The sequence below is a fragment of the Raphanus sativus genome, chromosome 8 (assembly GCF_000801105.2).
Source record: "Raphanus sativus cultivar WK10039 chromosome 8, ASM80110v3, whole genome shotgun sequence".
Classification (NCBI taxonomy): Eukaryota; Viridiplantae; Streptophyta; class Magnoliopsida; order Brassicales; family Brassicaceae; genus Raphanus; species Raphanus sativus.
The window spans coordinates 17,268,707-17,285,325 of NC_079518.1; the positions used below are offsets into that span (position 1 = coordinate 17,268,707).

General features: G+C 38.4%; 2 protein-coding genes and 1 non-coding gene across 4 annotated transcripts; 1 reads left to right on the top strand and 2 right to left on the bottom strand.

Annotated features, from left to right (window-relative positions):
- Positions 1-5,162: 5,162 nt before the first annotated feature.
- On the top strand, positions 5,163-5,269 carry LOC130499352 (small nucleolar RNA R71). Its single transcript, XR_008938230.1, has one exon. It is a non-coding gene; the product is annotated as a small nucleolar RNA R71 (small nucleolar RNA).
- Positions 5,270-8,462: 3,193 nt separating this feature from the next.
- On the bottom strand, positions 8,463-11,225 carry LOC130499147 (uncharacterized). The gene is made up of 6 exons (XM_056993081.1): positions 10,435-11,225; positions 9,836-10,254; positions 9,636-9,762; positions 9,237-9,548; positions 8,948-9,160; positions 8,463-8,855 (listed from the first exon to the last, which is right to left on the bottom strand). The coding sequence occupies exons 1-6, from the start codon at positions 10,435-10,437 to the stop codon at positions 8,541-8,543; spliced, it is 1,389 nt and encodes a 462-aa protein (XP_056849061.1). The 5' UTR covers positions 10,438-11,225; the 3' UTR covers positions 8,463-8,540.
- A 1,036-nt stretch (positions 11,226-12,261) lies between these two features.
- On the bottom strand, positions 12,262-15,874 carry LOC130499146 (uncharacterized). 2 transcript variants are annotated; one of them, XM_056993079.1, is made up of 5 exons: positions 13,923-15,874; positions 13,284-13,827; positions 13,101-13,200; positions 12,703-13,037; positions 12,262-12,633 (listed from the first exon to the last, which is right to left on the bottom strand). In XM_056993079.1, exons 1-5 carry the CDS (start codon positions 15,649-15,651, stop codon positions 12,300-12,302), a joined length of 3,042 nt encoding a protein of 1,013 aa, XP_056849059.1. In that variant the 5' UTR covers positions 15,652-15,874; the 3' UTR covers positions 12,262-12,299. The 2 variants fall into 2 exon arrangements, with proteins under 2 accessions (XP_056849059.1, XP_056849060.1); XM_056993080.1 differs by lacking the exons at positions 12,703-13,037; positions 13,101-13,200 and having other exon boundaries at positions 13,923-15,873.
- Positions 15,875-16,619: the final 745 nt, after the last annotated feature.

Here is a 16,619-nt window from a genome sequence, read left to right on the forward strand (position 1 = left end):
AATTAAAATTGAAAATAAAGTTAAATAAGGATGAAAATATGAAATTAAAATAAAAAAAAAAAAATGGGTTGCCTCCCATTCAGCGCTTAGTTTAAAGTCTTTAGCTCGACTTAGGATAACTGTTTTTAGTTATCACCGGGTGGTAGCAGCGGAAGGGGCTTTATATCTGGTGGTTTGGCCCAATAATGTTTTACTCGCTGCCCGTTTACTGTGAACTCGTCGCCTTCTTCACTAACGATCGTTAGTGCTCCGGAAGGTTTTACTTCCTTGATTGTAAAAGGTCCTGACCAACGAGATTTTAGTTTTCCAGGGAAAAGGTTTAATCTGGAGTTATATAGGAGAACTTGATCATTCGGTTCAAAGTGTCTAGATATGATTTTCTTATCGTGATAAGCTTTTGTTCGTTCCTTATATAACTTCGAATTTTCATATGCCAAATGTCGTATTTCATCGAGCTCGTTGAGCTGAATTAGTCGTCTCTCGGCAGCTGGCTTAATATCAAAATTTAATAATTTGGTTGCCCAGGCTGCCTTGTGCTCCAGTTCAACTGGTAAATGGCATGATTTTCCGTACAGCAAGTGAAAGGGTGTCGTTCCCAGTGGTGTTTTATAAGCGGTCCGATATGCCCATAAGGCATTGTCTAGTTTGCGAGACCAATCTTTCCTGTCTATTCGGACAGTCTTCTCCAAGATTTCCTTGATTTGTCGGTTCGAAACTTCCACTTGTCCACTGGTTTGTGGGTGATAGGGTGTAGCCACTCGATGGTGGACACCATTCTTCTCAAGCAATCGGTCGAAAACTTTGTTGATGAAGTGTGATCCACCGTCACTAATGACTATTCTGGGAACTCCAAATCTTGGGAAGATAATGCTCTTGAAAAGTTTGATAACTACAGATGCATCATTTGTTGGAGAAGCAACTGCCTCAACCCATTTTGAGACGTAGTCTACAGCGACCAGGATATATTTGTTGCCATAAGAAGATGGGAAAGGACCCATAAAATCTATTCCCCAACAGTCGAAACTTCTACTTCCAAGATAAATTTTTGTTCCATCTCATGTCTCTTGCTTATTTTTCCTCTCCGCTGACATCTGTCGCATTGTGCTATATGAGCATGAACATCGCGAAATGTTGTTGGCCACCAAAATCCTGCTTGGAGAATTTTGGAAACTGTTTTAAAAGTAGCGAAATGTCCTGCGTAATCAGAGCTGTGACATTGGTAAATAATGTTCGGAATTTCAGCTTCAGAGACGCATCTTCTATATATGCCGTCAGAACAGTGCTTGTAGAGATAGGGCTCATCCCAATGGTATCTCTGAACTTCACGAAAGAATTTCTTTCTTTCATAACCTTTTAAATTTTCTGGTTCAAAATCAGCGGCTAAATAGTTGACTATATCGGCATACCAAGGGCGATCTTTGATGTTCCGTCCAATCGCGTTTGCTTCTTGTAGAGAGACATCAGATATATTATGATTCAAAGCATTACAAGCAACCTTAACTGGTATGTCAATAAGTTCTGTTGATGTTCTATCGCTGATGGATATGATTGATCTTACATCAGTAGTGTCGGTTGTCAATTTGCCATTTGATTCGTCCAGCAATCCGTCAGATATGAGCGATATGTGACCTATGAATGACGTGTCCAAAAGAGTTATATTCTCTGTAGGAAAGAAATCGTCTATAAGAACTTTATCCTCAATTTGAATCCTGGAAAGATGATCAGCGACACCGTTGTCTACTCCTCTTTTATCTTTGATCTCGATATCGAACTCTTGGAGTAGTAAGATCCATCTTATTAGTCTTGGTTTAGCATCTTTCTTCTGCATTAAATATTTGATGGCAGCATGATCAGTGTGGACTATAACATGTGCTCCAACTAAGTATTGGCGGAATTTTTCGAAAGCATAAACCACTGCTAGTAACTCTTTTTCTGTGGTAGAGTAATTCCGTTGCGCTTCGTCGAGTGTGCGACTCGCATAGTAGTATAGCATGTAGTTTCTTATCTTTTCGTTGTCCTAGAACCGCTCCAACTGCGAAATCACTCGCATCGCACATAATCTCGAAAGGGAGATTCCAATCTGGTGGTTGTACGACTCGGGCAGTTATAAAGACTTTTTCAGCGCTTCGAAAGCTTCCTTATATTCTGGCGTAAAATCGAATTTAACTTCTTTGCACAAAATATTGTTCAGGGGTCTAGCAATTTTACTGAAATCTTGTATGAATCGTCTGTAAAATCCAGCATGTCCAAGGAAACTTCGTATGTCTCTATCGTTTGTGGGTGCCGGTAGACCAGTCATTACTTCAATTTTAGCTCTGTCTACTTCGATTCCAGCTGTGAAAACTTTATGTCCAAGGACTATACCATCGTTTACCATGAAATGACATTTTTCCCAATTTAGGACAAGATTCTTTTCTTCGCATCTTTCCAATACCTTGCACAGGTTGTCTAGGCAATCCTTAAAACTTGATCCGTAAACCGAAAAATCGTCCATAAAGACTTCCATGAAATCTTTGATCATATCTGTGAATATTGACATCATGCAGCGTTGGAAAGTGGCTGGTGCGTTAAATAGTCCAAATGGCATTCTGCGATATGCAAATGTTCCGTAAGGACAAGTAGAAGTTGTCTTTTCTTGATCTTCAGGATGTATCGGTATCTGGAAAAATCCCGAATATCCGTCAAGAAAACAGTAATATTTATGGCTAGCCAGTCTTTCGAGCATTTGATCGATGAAAGGTAAGGGAAAATGGTCTTTTCTAGTAGCAGCATTCAGTTTCCTGTAATCAATAGACATTCGATGTCCAGTGACAGTGCGTGTGGGGATAAGTTCATCTTTATCGTTTTTAACCACTGTGATCCCACCTTTCTTTGGTACAACATGCACAGGGCTTACCCATTTACTATCTGAGATAAGATATATAACTCCAGCATCCAGAAGTTTAATTATTTCCTTTTTCACTACCTCTTTTAGGTTTGGGTTGAGTCTCCTTTGCTGCCTAATAGATGTTTTTGCATCTTCTTCGAGGTGGATGCGGTGCATGCAAAGGTCAGGAGCTATTCCGGGAATATCATCGAGAGAATACCCGATCGCTCTCCGATACTTACGCAGCTTGTTTAAAAGAAGCGCAAGCTCTCCATTCTTGAGATTAGCGTTAACAATGACAGGGTATGATTTATCGCAAAGGAATGCATATTTCATGCCAGCTGGAAGTGGTTTCAGTTCCACCTTGGGCGCTTTTTCTTTAGTCCATTTGGTCGATGAAGAAAATGAACAATCAATAGTTTCCTTAAGGAATTGATCCGTAATGATTTCAGAATCATCAATTTCTTCATTTGCATCTCCGATACTTGCGTCCATAAGGTTCACATAATCTTCTGTTCTGCTATCTACGTTCATAATTTCTTGTTCATCAGGAGTGAATGTGTCTTCTGATGAATTGGTAGCACATATATACGTAAGGTATTCTTTCTCCAGCTCAGAAACTTCTTCTGTGTAAAAGGCGTGATCGTCTATCAGAGGACGTTTTACTAGTTTTTCCATGTCGAAGTTCATTGATATATCTCCGACATTTAAGTTAATCTTTCCTCCTTTACAATCTATTATTGCTCCTGCTGTAGCCAAAAAGGGCTGACCTAATATAAGGGGGTCTTGCGGCAATTGTTTATACTTGAGTACAACAAAATCTGCTGGTATGAAGAAATCATCAATTTTGACTGGTACATCTACGAGGATTCCCTCAGGTACCTTAATAGAACGATCAGCAAAAACTAGCGTAATAGGCGTTGGAACGAATTTATTATATCCTAGTGAAACTGCCACAGAGTATGGCATGAGGTTTACACTAGAACCAAGATCACATAGAGATCGAGGAAAACGTGTGTTTTGTATCTTACAATCTAGGACAAAACTACCAGGGTCAGACCTTTTGATTGAAGTTTCTCCTTTTATCATCGCACTTACTTCCTCTGACACCAGCATGACGCTTTGTTCTCCACTCGAGGATATCATATCTTTTACGTACTTTTTCACCGAGGGGGCTATCTTAAGAGCGTCACTGAGAGACATCTCGAGAGTGATCTTGTCGAAAGCCTTTTTGCAGATTGCATGTTCCAATGCTTTCTTAGTTTGTGGTTTGTTTGGAGGAAATGGGGGAGGAGTTCTATAGACTCTTTCAGTCCCGGTAGATTGTGTATTGCTATTGCTGGTGCCGCTAGACGGTCGATCGTTTTCCTTCCCAGAGGATCGATCGACATTTGGTTCGTCCAGATGGTCGATTTCGACTTCGGCATCGGGATTCTCTTTGTCTAAATCTATAGTTTTCCCCTGATTCTTTTTATTTGAAGAGATTTTCCTTTGTTCTGATGTTCCTGAGTCGGAGTCATTGTCGAGAAGTTCTATGGGGTTGGAATTTCTTTTTCCCGCGTTATCGATGAATTTTTTATTGCTGGCATATTTTCTGGGATTCGTTTCAAGGTATTTTCCGCTTCGTAACATCACGACATATACCTGGCGTTTTGCTCCAGGGTTAGCATCGGTCCTTCCAGGAAGACGACCTATCTCTCTTTTTAGAGTAGTTGCAAGGTTAGCAATTTTGGCTTCCATTCCCCGTAGGTGTTCAATTAGAGAATCCATCTTCTGATTTAGCTCACCGTAAACACTATTTACTTTTCCGTTGAATTCGGATTTCATTTTATGGTTTCCTGTAAGAGCCTGTTTTAGATTGTACTTTTCTCTTCCAGTACGAGACTGTATACAGATTTCATAGTCTTGTGTAAAGCAGTCGACGTTAAACACAGAATGAGAATCAGTATCATCTAATTCTTCTATAAAGTCGAGCTCATTGTCTGATATAGGAGGAGTTTTATTGTAGTACTGACTTAGGTTAGGTGGGTTTCGATCTGTTAGAAGGGAATGAAACGAATTTATTGAATTTTTAATCTCGGCTAACTCAGTATTTTCTATTGAGATTATAGTTTTTTCTTTTTCTTTTTCTTCATTCATCTCTTCATAAGATCTTCCTGTTGCCATGTTTTCGATTAGGCGTCTTGCTTCCATAGGATTTCTAGTAACAAAATTCCCTTTGCTTGCTGTATCAAGCGTTGTCTTATAGCTCAGAATAACACCTTTGTAAAAGATCTTAAGAAATTGTGGTTCTGGATAACCATGGTGGGGGCATTCGAGTTCGTAACTCTTGAATCTTCCCCATGCATTTTTGAATGATTCCTGAGGATCTTGACGGAAGGTAGAGATTTTCCTCCTCACTTCCCAATAACGAGTATCGTCGAAGAATTGCTTAAGGAAAGCATTTCTAATCTCTTTCCAGCTAGTCAGGGATCCTCTTGGTAGACAGTTTAGCCATCATAAGGCTCCCCCTTCTAATGAAAATGGAAAAAGTCTGCAACGAATATACTCGTCTGGAATTAATTCCTCTAGACCCTCGATGTGGTCTTGTGGATGTTCTACAGAAGATCCTTTAAAAGGGTTTTGACGCATCATATTATAATAATCAACATTAAACTTGGTTTTCGAGGTGACGTCGTCAGGTATTCTGATAGCGGACCTATTGGAATAGGTCCTATCGGGGTTTAAGTAGTCTTGCAAGGGCAATTTAATTTCGTTACCTATGTTCAAGGTAGAGTTTGACTTAACAGGGATTTCAGTCCCCTGTTTTTCATTAGTTTTGCTAGAAGTGTTGCTTGATTGACCTATTGGTTCAGTTTGGACTACTTTCTCATTATTAGCGTCGGTAAGAGGGTACTTACCTGCTTCCGGCTGAGTGGTATTGATCGATAACGTTCCGGATGAAACGATCGATTCTTCCGTATCTGCGTCGCTCGATTGACAATGTTCCGTGTCGATCGATGCTTGGCCGACATCTGTATTCTCCATCCTTTGTGTTGTAAAACAAAAGAATAGAAAATTAGCAAAAGTAACAAAGTCTATGCTAAATTCTAAATTAAATCTAAAAGTAATAAGAAAGAGTCCCCGGCAACGGCGCCAAATTTGATATCACTCAAATTACCCTAAAAAGTGAATTACTCTCTCAAATAAGAGGTTCAGATGCAGTACTTAGGGATCGAATCCACAAAGACTCTAGGATTACTTGAAGGCTTAATTAAATAGAAATAAAGATAGACTTAAGGTTTTATATGTTTTAAAGCAGTAAATATTAATGTGAATAAGGGAGTTGTTCAGTAACTTAAGTGAAGGTTGTTTCTAAATGGGGGAGAATAGCTAGATTCAGGTATTTCTCATGTATGAATTTATGCAGTTTGAAAGCGACATTAGGGCTTTAGTCCTTTGAACTCAATCAATTGGTACGACCAGTAGGGTCTCCTTTACTAGATCCCGGATCTCAACTGTCGTTTGTTGATCTCGGAAAAGAGTCGATCGATACGATTTTTGTCTTAATCGATCGATACACCTTTCATACAGTCGATCACTACAACGATGGTTGTGTCGATCGATGGTAATTCTAGCAAGCATTATCGATTTGGTTGAACACGTTCTCTAATGATCTAGACCACCTTTCGCATGAGTCTAGTCAGTTAGATCACTTTAGTTTGTTTCAGTGTATTGAGAGTATACAGTTGGTTATCTCTTCAATCCTAAGATCTAGATTTAAGGGTGATCAATCCTAAATCTAGTATTAAGAATAACTAAGTGAAAGAACTAATTTAACAACCCTAACAAATATCTCAATCTCATCACATGATTCACCCTTATGAGAAACCTAAATCTAACAATTAGGTTTACTCAGACATATTCATGAGAGACAAGATCATGATGGTTTGAATAAAACTTAATATGAAATAAGGAACACAAAGAGTAATGAGTAAGATAAAAAGGGAGTTCAAGATCTTCTCTGTTTTGCAGTCTCAGATCTATCTCTCCAACTCTAACTCTTCTCCTAAGGTAACCAAATTGCTTCTCTTCTCCAATAGGTCTCTAGGCAAGTCTGCCTCTAAAATGATACAAAACCCTAGTATATAAAGCCTAACAGGCGGCCACTGACTAATTGTGTAAATAGCACACTTTATGATACTTGAAAATCTTCTAAATCGTAATCCATCGAATGGCTAAATATCGATCGACACTCTTCCATCTCTGTCGATCGATTGTAATTGACTCTAATCGTCCGATCTCGAATGATTCCTATCGGTCGATTCTTCATTCGTGAGAATATTCCAAAAATGCCTTAAAAGTATTGCTTTCTTCAATTAAGTACCTGTGCCTGAAAATACTCTAAAACACTTTGAAAACGTAATAAATATGATTGAAAACTCTCATATACCATGGCTAAAAACGAGTGAAATTCATGGTATATCATATAGACACATAATTTGTTGTTTTAGTACCTATGAGGAAACATTCTTGCAGCGATCCACTCATAACCAACTGAAAATATTTCAGACTTAGAAACATGTCATCATTCACATGATTCGATCTAGTTGTTGTGTTATGAACAAAGCCATTTTGTATGAATATTCAGTTGATCTGTACATCCGTGTTGCTGGACTGAAAGTGAAATTTTGAATATTCCTCCAAACTCCAACTGGTAGAAGCCGCCCCTTACTTTCCCGGTACATCTTTTTGCACGAAGCATGAATTTAGCATCTCTTTAACATGTACAAATACAAATCAGGAATAGGTAGTTATTTAATAGAATTAAATGAAACAAATAACAATAAATCTATAGTATACAAATAATTAAAAACATACACGGTCATCTGCTGAGATGATTTCAAGTGTTTCTCCAGAGACACAGTTGTACTGTTTCCACGTATGTAACACTTTCACATGCCCTTCCAACTGGTTTTGAAAGGCTTAACATCACCCAAAGAAATTCAGGCAAAAGAACCACTACAAGAAAACAAATAATTAACGAGGGCCATTTTCCTCGTTAATTCCTCGTAAAAGGAGGTTTACGAGGAATTAACGAGGAAAAGCCTTTCGTCGTTTTTCGTCCGTCGTAAAAAAGGATTCGTCGCCATTTCCTCGTAGTATAGCGAGGTTTCTCTTTCCTCGTAAAGACGAAGTTAATATTTCGTCGTAAGTTCCACGCCCCATTTCCTCGTAAATCACTCGCCTAATTTCCTCGTACAAACCACGTGAACCTCGCGTCGTTACTTACACGTAAGATCCTTGAAATCATATCCTCGTAAATTCGATGTAATATCCTTGAAAGGATTTCCTCGTAAAATCGATGTAGAATCGTTGAAAGGTTTTCCTCGTAAAAACCTCGAAAGCCTTTCCTCGTAAAGACCTCGAAAGACTTTCCTCGTAAAAACCTCGAAACTATTTCTTCGTAAATTTCTCGGAAACATTTTCGTCGTAAATAACTCGTAGACTTCCATTTTTCGAATTAATAAAATATTATTTGATAAATATAATAATTATTAATTTAACAAAATAAAAATATTTAAATATTGGATTTATAAATAAATTTTAAATAAAATTCACAAGCAACAAAATATTTTATATATAATTAAGTTTTGGATTTTATAATACATAAACCGAAAAAAAACTAAAAAAACTAAGGCTCGTTCATCGCCTCGTAGAATTCCTCGCTCCTCCTCGTAACATCCTCCTCGTTATGTGTGCCCGATGACTCGCCTGGAATGGGATTTTGTTGTTTCATGTTCCTCAACAAAGCTTCCCATTCCGGATTTGTGGACGCTATAACGTCGATGAAGGCTTCGAGTCCACTCACACGGCTTTTGGTCGCGCCCAGCTCGGAACGCAACTGAGTGACTTCTTCGGTCTGTCTCTGAGCATAAGATGATGTCGCTCTCGGGACATCATTGACGGAACCGATCCCCAACGTACGTCCCTTTTTCTTAGGGACAACCTTAAAAACAAAAAAATTATATTTGTTAGTTAAATTTAAAAGGGAAATTTAATCAATTAATAATTAAAAAGATATAATGTTAAAAAATTTACCTCCTCGTAAATCTTATCCACTTCAGTTGTGGATAAGGTAACTGGTAATCCGTCGCCGGACTGCTGGGTCAGCTGAGTCTGGCGCTCCTCAACCCGAGCAATTACGTTGTTGTAGATTTGCTCGGACTTGCCATCTAAAAACTGGCCCGCCTTGTTTTTGTGGGTCCGCTCGTAAAGTTCCGGAAGAGTCGGGAGACGTCCCAACTCTTTGGCCTAAAAACATTTAAGAAAATTGTTAGAAATATATTTAATTATATTAAAAATAATAATTAAATATTTAATTACGTACCATTTTCAAACGGACACCGGCATGTGGTTTTTGGCCCGTAGAGTGTAGCATCGGGCCGTTACCGTGCTCGTCTACCGTGTTACGGGCGGCAGCACAAATGTTTGCGATCCTAATGGAGTTAGGATCCTTCCAGTAACGGATGAGGCCGTCCCAAACATCCGTGGTAAGCTCAGCGGGTTTGCCACGGGTGTACCCCTTGACGATCCAGGCACCCTTCCAGTTGCAAACCGTGTCCGACAAGCGAACTTGCGCCTTTTCGTAAAACGCCTTCCTCACTCTCTCACTGACCCCGATGGACCAATGATACTTTTGCTGCAAAAAAAAATTAATAATTAGTTAATAAAAAAAAAATTAATAATTAGTTAATAAAAAAAAAAATTAATTAATAGAATTACTTACAGCGTAAATCTTGAACCACGTCTTTCGGATGTAGATCGGCGTCAATTTCCAGTTTGGATGCGCCATGGAGAAGTAACCTTTAATCGTCTCGGTTACATCTGTCGCAAGGGAATTGTCAACCCCAAACCTGGAAAAAAATGAAAATTTAAATTATTTAATGAAGTTATAAATTAAATTAATTATTTAAAAAATACACTTACCATAAAGTCCCGTCGGGTCTGTCGGGGTCTATGATTGGTAAACCAGCTCTGCCTGGCATACCAAGAATATCCTCGACAGTGTACTGCGAGAACGGAACAGTAGGTGGCACCATGAGATCGGGATGAACAGCGGCGGGGATCTCAGGAGGAGCCATCGGAGGAGGCACCGGAGGAGCCATCGGAGGAACCATCGGTTGAGCCATCGGCTGAGCCATCGGCTGAGCCATCGGCTGAGCCATCGGCTGAGGCTGAGCCATCGGAGGAGGAATCGGAGGGAAGAAATGCTGAGTCTCGGGAACAGACTCCTGATCTGAAGAACCTGAACCGCCGGCACCTGAAGAAGAACCTGGCGGGTCTAACTGACTACCAGGCTCACCGAATATCTCCCTGTAGTGAGCAGTAAGCATGCGCTGGCGAACCTGCAAAAATATATTTTTTTGAGATTATGATCATCAATAATTAAAAAGCTATCATCAATAATTTAAAAATCTATCTAACAAACATAAAATCCGTAAACCTATCTAAATTCTCTAAACTAACCACCTAAATTAACCACCTATCTAAATTGTCTAAACTAATAAAGGGGGCGAGGAAATTACCATTTTCGGAGGAGAGAGGAATGGGAAAGGAGTTAGAGACGAAATGGGGAGGAAGTGGAGAGGAAGTTGGGAGGAATGGACAGTGTGAGGTTTGTGAGGTTGTATATATAAGTTACGGAGGTCTCGCAATTTCCTCGTAAGTTTACGAGGAATTAAAGAGGCCCGTGTTCCTCTTTCTCGTAAAAACCTCGTAAGCTTACGAGGAAATTGCGAGGCCCGTCCCAAATTAAACGATAAATTAGCGAGGCCCGTCTTTTTGTTACTCGTAAAACCCTCGTAACATTACGAGGAAATTGCGAGGCCCGTCCCAAACAAAACGATGAAATTTCGAGGCCCGTCTTTCTGTTCCTCGTAAATGCTTCGTAAGTTACGAGTTATTAACGAGGTTATTTTCTAAACCTCTAAACTCTAAACCCCAAACCTTAAACCCCATCTTTCTTATATTCTACTTCATATATTCATAACATATCAAACCTCAAAATTTATAACCACAATTCTTTAACTTCTAATATCAATCTCTTCTTCCTAATTTAAACTTATACAAAATCAAATTATTTATTTAAATATAATCATTTGAAGATTTGAAAATATAATCTTTTGAAGATTTAAAAATATAATCTTTTGAAGATTTGAAAATATAATCATTTGAAGATTGAAAATATAATCTTTTGAAGATTTAAAAATATAATCTTTTGAAGATTTGAAAATTATTAATGGGGTTTGGAGTTTGGGATTTAGACAAAAGAGATAAGAAAGATGGGGTTTGGGGTTTAGGGTTTAGGGGTTTAGACAACATATCTCGTTAAAACCTCGTAAACCTACGAGGAAATAACGAGGAAATAAAAAAAAAAAAAAGCCTCGTTAATTCCACGTAAGCTTACGAGGTCGTTACGACGATTTGTGCTTACGTGGAATTAACGAGGCCCGTGTATTTCTTTTTTTCTACTTTCCTCGTTATTTCGTCGTAAATTACGAGGAATTAACGAGGTTTTCTTTCTAAACCTCTAAAATCAAAAACCCCAAACCACAAACACCATCTTTCCTATCTTCTACTCTTCATATTCCAATTCCAAACCTCAATCCTTTATTTTTCATTCAAAACCTCAAACCTCAATATTCTTAACATTTCAAACCTCAAAATTTATAATCACAATTCTTTAAATTCTAATATCAATCTCTTCTTCCTAATTTAAACTTATACAAAATCAAATTATTTATTTAAATATAATCATTTGAAGATTTGAAAATATAATCATTTGAAGATTTGAAAATATAATCTTTTGAAGATTTAAAAATATAATCTTTTGAAGATTTGAAAATATAATCATTTGAAGATTTGAAAATATAATCTTTTGAAGATTTAAAAATATAATCTTTTGAAGATTTGAAAATTATTAATGGGGTTTGGAGTTTGGGATTTAGACAAAAGAGATAAGAAAGATGGGGTTTGGGGTTTAGGGTTTAGGGGTTTAGACAACATATCTCGTTAAAACCTCGTAAACCTACGAGGAAATAACGAGGAAATAAAAAAAAAAAATAAGCCTCGTTAATTCCACGTAAGCTTACGAGGTCGTTACGACGTTTTGTGCTTACGTGGAATTAACGAGGCCCGTGTATTTCTTTTTTTCTACTTTCCTCGTTATTTCGTCGTAAATTACGAGGAATTAACGAGGTTTTCTTTCTAAACCTCTAAAATCAAAAACCCCAAACCACAAACACCATCTTTCCTATCTTCTACTCTTCATATTCCAATCCCAAACCTCAATCCTTTATTTTTCATTCAAAACCTCAAACTCAATATTTTTTTTTATAATCGAATCACATGCATTAAGTCTGAAAATCAATCATATTAAAACACAAATACATCAATCAGATACATTTTCGTCATCACTAGAAACATCATCATTTTCATTAAACTCGTCTTCAACAGCTTCATCTGTGCCATCGTCGGTAAGATCTTCATACTCATGATTATGCGGATCAATGAGAAGAATGTCATCAATTTGTTGTTCAGGTTCCTCGACTTCATTTATCTGTTCTTCTTGCAATGGTGGTTCTTCTCCACTTATGATTCGTCCTCGAGGTGTAACTTTGATCACGGATAACCAATTTATTCCCGATTCTCTCATCCGAGGGTATGGAAGGTAGCTAACTTGATCTGCTTGTGAAGCTAAGATGAAAGGCTCGAATTTGTTGTACCTGAAAATAAAGAAAACATAGAAATAAGCTTATTCTACTCATGTATGCCAAATAAAGAATTTGTTGTACCTTCTTCCACCATTGACATCAACTACACCGAATTTGTTAAACCGAACACCTCTGTTGACGACGGGGTCGAACCACTCACATTTGAAGAGGACGCATTTCAGCTTCAATATCCCTGGAAATTCCACTTCGATAATCTCTGTCAAGATACCGTAGAAATCGGTTTCCCCTTTCACACATATTCCATAGTTACTGGTTGCCCGCTGTCTACCATACTCATATGTGTGAAAAGTATAGCCTCGTGTGAAATACATCTGTGAAGTGGTGACCTTTACATGTGGAGATTGAATTACTTCATGTAACCACTTAGGATAATCTGCATCGTCGTCAAAATCAACCTGCAAAAACAAAGTGAACGTTAAAATACAAATCATTTATGAATAAAGAGTTTGAGTTAATACCTGACTCTTCAACCATTTTATAAAGTGTTGATCTTTCCTTTTGTCTACGTCAGTTGTGGATATACCAGGGAATGTTTCTTCGACTTGTGAAACAAATAGGCTGTAAAATCACTTTTTATATTAATTAATATTTGGCAATTATATATATGTGTTAATTTATATATACGTGTCCATTTATGTTACCTTTCAAAATAACGAATCAATGGATCCTCACAATTAAGTAGAATATAGGTGTGTGCACTATGAGCGTCTTCTTCACTCGACCACCAAACCTCTTTTGATTTTCCACCCAGTCGCCCAATCTGGCTAAAGATGTCTGGAACACCAGCAACTGCGTATGTTGGCGCGACACCACCATCATCATATCTCCTTGGAGCTCTTTTCCGAGTACGTACTTTTGACGCAAAGTAGTACGATGTGAAGTGAGAAGTTTCTTCCGTCAAACTTCCAGCAATTATAGAACCTTCAACCTTTGCAAGGTTCTTTGCTTTTCCCTTCAAATATTTCATGGCTCGCTCATACTGATACATCCATCCGTAATGTACAGGTCCACGAAGCAATGCCTCATATGGAAGGTGGACAGCTAGATGCTCCATTACGTCAAAAAACCCAGGAGGAAATATCTTCTCCAAGTTGCACAATAAGATGGGAATGTTCTCTTGAAGCTGTTCCACGACTTCTACTTTAAGGGTGCGGGTGCTCAGATCCCTGAAAAATGCTCCAATGCCTTGTATATTCCAAAAACAATTATACACATATTAGTCATATATATTTCAAACTAAATCATTATATATAAAATAACTGCAATAATAAATATAGTACCTGCAAGTGCTTCATGTACGTTTGTAGGAAGTAGCTCCGCAAAAGCAAAGGGAAGTAGTCGTTGCATAAAGACATGACAGTCATGACTCTTCATCCCAGAGAACTTTTGACCCTTTTCAACGCATCTAGACAGATTTGAAACATACCCATCGGGGAATTTCACTTCTGATGCTACCCAGTTGAACAACACCGACTTTTTTTCTGAAGACAATCTGAATATCGGAACAGGAACTTGCCCATTGCTGTTTATATGTAACTCGCTTCTTGAGCAAATATCCGGCAAGTCTAACCTTGATTTTATGTTGTCTTTTGTCTTCCCCGGGACATTCAATATTGTATTCATGATGTTCTCAAAGAAATTCTTCTCTATATGCATCACATCGAGGTTGTGGCGCAGAAGAAGATCCTTCCAATATGGCAACTCCCAAAATATACTCTTCTTGTGCCAGTTGTGATGAACACCGTAAGAATCAGGCATATTAGGGGGAACATGCCAATTACCACCACGAGGAACTGTTTCCAAAACTCCATAGTAATCGAGTTGCTTTTCAGTTTCTTCTCCAGTTAAATATGGAGGAGGAGTGTCTCTCACAACCCTTTTGTGCCTAAACAATGTCTTGTTTCTTCGGTACGGATGGCCAATGGGAAGAAATCTACGATGACAATCGAACCAACTTGTCTTCCTCCCATTCTTCAGTTGAAACGCATCTGTCGCTCCATTACAATATGGACAAGCTAATCTCCCATGTGTAGTCCATCCCGACAACATCCCATAGGCAGGAAAGTCACTTATGGTCCACAAAAGCATCGCTCGCATCGTGAAATTCGTCTTCGTTGAGCAGTCATACGTCCTCTCCCCTGTTGACCACAAATCCTTCAACTCTTTTATCAGTGGTTGCAGGAAAACATCCAGCGACCTTTTAGGATGTTTCGGACCAGGTATTAATATGGTCAAGAATAGCAACTCCCGTTGCATGCACATCTCCGGTGGCAGGTTGTATGGCGTAAGAAAGACTGGCCACAATGAATATTGTCTCCCTGACATTCCGAATGGACTAAATCCATCTGTGCATAATCCGAGATACACATTCCGGATATTGCTAGCGAATTCCGGATATACTTTGTTAAAATGTTTCCAGGCTCTTGCATCTGATGGATGTGTCATCTCACCATCCGTCTGAGTATGCTCGGCATGCCATCTCATCTTTCCAGCAGTCTGCTCTGATTGGTACAATCTTTTCAATCTGTCTGTAATTGGTAGGTACCACATCCTTTGGTACGGTACCCTATTACGTCCCCGTCCTTGCGGCTTGAATCGTAGCTTCTTGCAGAATCGACATTCTTCTAACTTCTCATCATTTCCCCAGTAGATCATGCAGTTGTCGATGCAAACATCTATCATCTCCGAAGGCAACCCAAGACTATACACCAGTTTCTGAATCTCATAATAAGAATCAGCAGACACATTGTCTTCCGGCAAATACTCTTTGAACAAGTCTGCCCATTCATTCATGCAACTTTCCGGTAGATTGTGATCAGTTTTAATATTCATCATTCTAGCAGCCAACGACAATTTAGAGAGACCTTCTCTACAACCACTGTAAAGTGGTTGATTCGCCGCATTTAACATTTCATAAAACTTTTTTGCATCTATGTTAGGTTCTTCATCTTCGTCATGAGCTACAAATGCATCAGTTACCATATCATGAACCCTATCAAAATCTACCATCTGCTCCTCCTGATGGTAACTAGGTTCATTATGCAAATGAAGAGCAACCGGTTCTTCCTGAAAATTGCTATTACTACTACTAGCTTCATTCTGATCATAATTATTATAACCTTCTCCATGTTGAAACCAGATATAGTAATTTGGCGTGAAACCTCTATTTATTAAATGCTTCCAAACATTTTCACGATTTGCCAATTTCGAATTGTTGCATTTCCGACATGGACAGAACATCTTACCGCTTTCTAGGGCGAGCGGTGTGGAATCTGCTTGATGCATAAATGTCTCCAGTCCCGCAATGTATTCTTTCGTCACTCTCCCGTTAGCATCTCTATGCATATACATCCACCTCCGCAACTCGTAGACATTCCCAGAGCCTGACATTTTTTTCCTTTCACGTTTTTCTTTTTTTTTCTTGTTGGTGTGTTTAAAATGATGTTGAAACTTCCATATTTATAGAAAATTTTCGAATCTGGTAGTTGAAGTTTTGCGATGAATTTGCGAGGAAAAGGTAGGTAGCAAAAAAAAACGTGCTTCAAAATTCTTCGTTAAGTTCACGTATATCATTTCCTCGTAAAGGTGACGTAAATTTACGTTGATTTAACGAGGAAATTATATTTCCAGTTTTCCTCGTAAAGATAATGCAAGCTTTACGTGGTTTTGACGAGGAAAATGTATTTCCTCGTAAAGACCACGTAAAGTTACGTGGGCTTTACGACGAAATGTTATCTTCGTTAGTTTACGAGAAAATAACGAGGTTTATTTCTTTCGTTGTAAATTCCTCGTAAGTTCCTCGTACATTTACGAGGATTATATTTCCTCGTTAACTTTCCTCGCCAAAATGCTGTTTTCTTGTAGTGAACATTCATAGTGTTTTTTTCTCTCTGTACGGGAATGGTTGTGAGTTTAGATATTTTGTGACTTGGTTGTATTTATCAAGAATCTGAATAGAGCTACGCCACAAACTAAAT

Coding starts and splice junctions, on each gene's coding strand:
- LOC130499146 (XM_056993079.1), bottom strand. CDS start 15,651: ATGGTAGATTTTGATAGGGTTCATGATATGGTAACTGATGCATTTGTA. Junction 13,828..13,922: donor CGTACATGAAGCACTTGCAG/GTACTATATTTA, acceptor GGAATATACAAG/GCATTGGAGCATTTTTCAGG. Junction 13,038..13,100: donor TAAAATGGTTGAAGAGTCAG/GTATTAACTCAA, acceptor TTGTTTTTGCAG/GTTGATTTTGACGACGATGC.
- LOC130499147 (XM_056993081.1), bottom strand. Junction 9,549..9,635: donor CGTGGTTCAAGATTTACGCT/GTAAGTAATTCT, acceptor TTTTTTTTGCAG/CAAAAGTATCATTGGTCCAT. Junction 8,856..8,947: donor TGGATAAGATTTACGAGGAG/GTAAATTTTTTA, acceptor TTTGTTTTTAAG/GTTGTCCCTAAGAAAAAGGG.